The following is a 5,861-nucleotide window of genomic DNA, read 5'->3' on the forward strand; positions in this document are numbered from 1 at the left end:
TAAAAACATAACAATTTTTTTAACTTCATGAAAAAAAAACTAAAACCCACTTCTCTGTGACTCTTCAACGAACAAAAACCTATCTCCGACTCCTCCTTCGCGACTCCTCCGTGAAAGACGCTCCTCGTCGCTCTCGCTGCTTTGCCTTTAAAGTGTTAGCGCATCGACTTTTCGGTGCTTCCTTGGGAGGTAGAATTTTTTGAAAATTTTTAAAAAATTTTTAGAATATAAACGGAGTCGGTATGACACAATTAATAGGGTAAATTGATTAAATTTAGAGAAAGCCTATTTTGAGTACCAATAAAGTGGGAGTTTATTTATTTAATAACCTACATATATAAATCTAAACAATCTCATTTTTTCCCCCATTCCTCCTCTTCTCCTGCCGATCTCACCGTCACCGCGATCTCCTCTTCATTGCTGACCTCTGACGCAGCCGGCGCTACCCTCACATTCCCGAAGACACAGCCATCGCCAGCCGTCAAGGGTGCTGCCGGTTACTCCCAATCACCGCCGCCCTTTCCCCTCTCCCCGTGCCCTAGTTTCCTATTGCAGTCACACTGCCGCCCTTTCCCCTCTCCCGTGCCCTAGTTTCCCCTCTCCCGATCTTGCCGACGTCGAGCTCATCTGTGAGATATCGAAAAATTAATTAAATAGGGTTATTTAATTAATAGCCTTATAGAATTTTTTTCAAAATTTTTAGAAATTTTCTGAGAATTTTTTGGAGCTCATACGACGTGTTTTGAGGAGACAAAATTACGGGTACGACGTTTAAATGAGGAAATGTTTAATTATTTATATTCCTTTTCTTATTTCTCCCTAACGCCGATCCCGACCCGAGTTCCTCACCTCTCCCGAACCTTTTCCTTTCTTCCCTTCTTCTTCTGTTCTTTCTGTTCTTTCTCGCGGACAACACTAAGGCGACGGGCAACAGAGTTCTACCTCCGATGATCGTCGACGTCGACTGGTAGCATGTCGCCAGAGCTTGCTAGAGATCGAAGCCCGGATCATCCTGATCTCTTCTTCTTCTCAACTCTTTCCACCCGAGCCCTAGGTTTTTCCGTCGCCGAGTCCTCCCTCTCCTCTCTCACGCGACGCCGACACTGCCGAGCTCTCCCTTCCTTCGCAAAGCCGTCATCGCCTTGGCTTGAGGACAGATCGACAACGCCGTTGATCGAGGGAGTGCGTAGGTTCCCTGTGCTCCGATTTCCCTTGGATCGTCGCCGACGTCTGAGGTATAGCCATGCCCTAATTTTTATTCTGGTGCCATGGGATCAAGCTAGAGCCATCCGATCGCCGGCGTGAGGTTGCCTTAGGGCTTCGAAGGTAAGCAACCAACCCTAATTTTTACATTAACAACTGTTGCATTGATCAATCTGTTCTTATTATTGCTAGTTTTTTCAACTCCTTTGTTCATATTATCGTTGATTTTCAATGATTTCCATCAGCATAGTAATGACCATCTCAACTATTTGGAGTTGATAATATGACCCTTATCCCTCTATTGCCCTCTAAGCCAAGTAATTTCCAAATTAATTAATGAAGTTTTCTTTTATCTTCAACCGCAATGAATTACTTTTACTCTAATCAATTAAAATCCCCAAACTACACTATAAAATTTATTGTCTCCTTTAAACAAGTATATATTATACTTGACCTATTTAACATCTTAATGGCAATAACAAAATAACAATGCCACAAATAACATAACCATTCATGAAATGAGTCAAGTCTATGAGCAAGTGGGAACTACCAAACAACCAAACAGTAAATACATATTGTTAGATTAATATCCCCAAATTTCTAAAATACCTCCAAAAATTAACAAGTTACATATGTATCTCTGTGATATTTACCATGTGTGTGAAGCTAAATGTAAACTAGTTGGAGTTGCAGTTATATGATGGCAATTGTTACTTGCTTGATTGGATTGCAATTCGGGCACGTCATCATACACTTTAAGGTAAAGTACAGGAACTTGGATCTTTAATTTGCCACTGTTGAGGAAACTACAGGATCACAAGGAGAGGATTGTGCAGTGGATGATTGCTTCCTTTTGTCTATTAGCATTAGCTTTTTCATTAGACTTCTACGGTACCCACGACATTGTCTTTCGTCCTATTGTGTCGATTTGATTTTTTTGTTGCTCAGATATTCCCAACCAATTGGAGTTGGTAATCCTTGGTGTAGGCATGCATATGAACAAGGCTTTATACACACCAAGTTATACCTGCATCACTGCTGGGACTGCTGGGGTCATGTTCACTGGGGTTTATGTGCTGGTTGACATCTATGGCTACAGGAAGCCAACCTTGGTCATGGAATGGCTAGGGATGCATGCATTGATGGTCTACATTCTATTAGGTTGCAACATCTTCCCTTTATTTGCCCAAGGATTCTACTTGAGGGAGCCTGAGAACAATATAGTAAGTAAATAAAACCCAACCATTAAACCCTTCCATTGCTATAGATTGTGCTGACCTTTTGTTTTCACTTGGTATATGCACAGTTGAAGGTCATTGGCATTTCCTAAACATCATTTATCTCGTTCACCGCATCATCCTTACCTGGAAAGAATTTCAATCAATGGTAAGAGATGTCAAAGGATCTAATGAATGAGGAAAAGGAGAATGCTTGAAATTATATCAGTATACTTTATCTAAGTGATTGTTTGAACAGTTTTATAGCATGCATCTTGACAATTAATATAATTTTGAAGATCACTATCAAGGAAGAATGTTCAAAGGAAAGTAAAGGCTAAGGAGAAGAAACCATATACTCCTTTCCCTCCTCAGCTACCAAGCAAGGTGAATTTATTGTTGCAATCTGTGAACATTAAATCTCATATTAGACCTTCACACTTATAGATCATTAGTCCTTTTATTTTCCTTTACTAGTTTGAGAAAAAAGAATTTACTTTTTGTTGTATTGCAATATCTGCAGTGCTGCCTCTTCATCGACATCTAAGTAGAAAATCTCTTTCATTTCCTCCATTCATTTTCTTAATTAAAAATGTTTATAGTCTACCTTTGATGTAATCACCCACGCGTATTCTATGCTTGCAGTTAATGTATTTGTTCTTTGGTCTTATTTCTAAAGTCCATTTCTTCCTCTTAGGAACATCATGTGTTGACAAGTAATGCCCCTATTAATATTTCAGTTTCTATACATGGTGATCTAGAAAAGCTTACACTTCTTACTTCTCTAAATCTAGAATTAAATCGTAAGTTAGATTAAATTACAGTTACTTTATCATTTCTTAGTTTTTTTTCTAACTTACATTTGCAATATTTGCATCTCGATTCATTCGATTATGTTCACTTTGTATTCAACATGAAGCTAAAAGGTGTTTTGTACATATTAAAGACTCTTTGGTGGTTTTTTTAGTTTCAATATACTGCTCTTTTTAGCATCTTTATCCTGCTATAATGTTATTCTTTAAGATTATGTTGCATTGATTTCTAAAAGTTGCATGACATCTCTCTACTCTGCCTTCAAAACTAACGATTTATGTTGTTTCAGGTAATTACTGTAGCCATTCCTACTATTGTTTCAATAGGTTACCATTTATGTTACATAGATAACACTTTTTGCACTTCTGTTAGATGACTATATCAAATGGTTTTTATGGTTATGTAACATTTATGCAGTGCAATTAGAATCACGCATACTGTTTAGTTTCTAATTTGTAATATATATCTTTATTCGAATAGGTGTCCTCAAGAGTATTGGGAAGAATGCCGACAAGCTAAAAAAATGGAGAGACTTTAACAAATTAAGGAGCACTAGGAGCTGCAATCCATCCTCTTCACCGACATCTAAGTAGAAAATCTCGTGTTATATTGTTCTACCTTTGTTTTAATAGTGTTATCATTTTGTTGGTTGCTTATGAAATTTTGTTGGTTGCTTATGAAATTTCTTCAGAATGTTATAGATATTATTTTTGAATGTTAAAAAATTGTATATTAAATTTTATTTTGAAATTTAGTATTTTGAATGATTTATAATATTAGAAAATTATGTATTAATTTTTTTTATTTTTTATCTGAAAAAGACAACGATTTTTCACCGTTGTCGTAGATAGTTTAAAACTGTTGTTGAAGACCCTGTTATTAAAGGTAGACGCTCAAAGACAACGGTGAAAAACTGTTGTCTTTGAAGGAAAAGACAACAGTTTTTCACCGTTGTAAAAATGTTGTTTTTTCCTTCAAAGACAACGGTTAAAAACTGTTGTCTTTGGACACCCCATTTAACAACATGGCCTTTAACAACAGTTCAAAATGGGCTACGACAACGGTGAAAAATCGTTATTGTTAGGATTTTTTCTTGTAGTGAGTCCTTCTCAAGTACTTTAATATATGCTTTATTGCAGTCCAATGTCCTTGTCCAGGGTTACTCTGATATCTGCTAACCATGCCCACGGCAAAACAGATATCAGGTCTCGTACATAGCATTGCATACATTAGGCTTCCTACGGCTGAAGCATAAGGAACTGCTCTCATGTCCTCTATCTCCTTTGATGTCTTCGGAGATATTTCTTTAGATAGAGCTACTCCATGCCTAAAAGGTAAGAAACCCTTTTTGGAATCTTGCATGCTAAAACGAGCAAGGATTGTATCTATATATGACGCTTGTGACAGACACAACATTATTTTCTTACGATCCCTTATAACTTTGATCCCAAGAATGTATGTACAATCTCCTAAGTCCTTCATATCAAATTGTTTGGACAACCATACCCTTACATTCGATAATACCTTGACATTGTTGCCAATTAACAAAATATCATCTACGTATAGTACAAGAAATACCACCACATTTCCGTTACACTTCTTGTATTCACAAGACTCATCCGGACACTGAATAAATCCATATGACTGGATTACTTCATTAAACCGGATGTTCCAAGACCTTGAAGCTTGCTTCAGTCCATAAATGGACTGATTGAGCTTGCACACTAGATGCTTTTTGCCTTTTTCAATAAACCCTTCTGGTTGCTTCATATGGATGTTCTCTTCAAGACTTCCATTAAGGAAAGCTGTCTTGACATCCATTTGCCAAATCTCATAATCCATATGAGCAGCAATGGATAAGAGTATCCGGATAGACTTAAGCATGGCTACCGGTGAAAAAGTCTCCTCATAATCGATTCTCTCTTTCTAAGTGTACCCTTTCGCAACAAGCCTAGATTTGAAGGTTTCTACCTTCCCGTCTGTCCCTCTTTTCCTTTTGTAGATCCACTTGCATCCAACGGCTTTACACCATCAGGTGGTTCTACAAGCTCCCAGACCTTATTAGAGTACATAGACTCTATTTCTGAATTCATTGCCTTTTGCCAAGATGCTGCATCTATATCTTGGAGTGCTTCGTCATATGTTCGGGGATCAGGTTCATGTTTACCCGGGATCAAGTCCGAAGACTCTCCCAAAAACATGAATCTTTCAGGCTGTCTTACAACCCTCCCACTATGACGAGGCACAGTCTGTGGTTGTGTATCATGTGTGACACGTGTTGCAGTCTCTTGTGGTACTTCATCTTGTACTGTTGGTACTGAAGTAGACGTGTCCTCTCTAAGTTCTTCTAAAACAACTTTACTACTGGACTTGTGATCCATTATATAGTCTTCTTCTAAAAATTGGGCATTGGTGCTAACAATGACCTTCTGGTCTTTAGGACTATAAAATAAACCACCTTTCGTTCCTCTGGGATACCCCACAAACACGCGAACTTCTGTACAAGATTCTAACTCATCAGCATCTGGTTTCAGCACATGTGCTGGACTACCCCAAATCCGAATATGTCTTGGACTGGGCTTTCGCCCATTCCACAATTCTGTGGGAGTAGAAGAAACTGATTTAGAA

The 5,861-nt window shown here is 38.0% G+C and overlaps 1 protein-coding gene across 1 annotated transcript; it reads left to right on the forward strand.

The window, feature by feature from the left end:
* Window positions 1–1,903: 1,903 nt before the first annotated feature.
* On the forward strand, window positions 1,904–3,760 carry LOC122040699. The gene is made up of 5 exons (XM_042600129.1): window positions 1,904–1,963; window positions 2,016–2,094; window positions 2,191–2,426; window positions 2,510–2,807; window positions 3,714–3,760. Exons 1-4 carry the CDS (start codon window positions 1,904–1,906, stop codon window positions 2,531–2,533), a joined length of 399 nt encoding a protein of 132 aa, XP_042456063.1. The 3' UTR covers window positions 2,534–2,807; window positions 3,714–3,760.
* Window positions 3,761–5,861: the final 2,101 nt, after the last annotated feature.

This window comes from Zingiber officinale, chromosome 1B, assembly GCF_018446385.1.
Source record: "Zingiber officinale cultivar Zhangliang chromosome 1B, Zo_v1.1, whole genome shotgun sequence".
In the NCBI taxonomy this organism is placed as follows: domain Eukaryota; kingdom Viridiplantae; phylum Streptophyta; class Magnoliopsida; order Zingiberales; family Zingiberaceae; genus Zingiber; species Zingiber officinale.

What these genes read in the sequence shown, in the direction of transcription:
- LOC122040699 (XM_042600129.1), top strand. Translation starts at nt 1,904, where the DNA reads ATGGCAATTGTTACTTGCTTGATTGGATTGCAATTCGGGCACGTCATC. An exon ending in ACGTCATCATACACTTTAAG is followed by an intron (nt 1,964 to 2,015) that starts GTAAAGTACAGG and finishes AGGAAACTACAG; the next exon opens with GATCACAAGGAGAGGATTGT. An exon ending in GGGAGCCTGAGAACAATATA is followed by an intron (nt 2,427 to 2,509) that starts GTAAGTAAATAA and finishes GTATATGCACAG; the next exon opens with TTGAAGGTCATTGGCATTTC.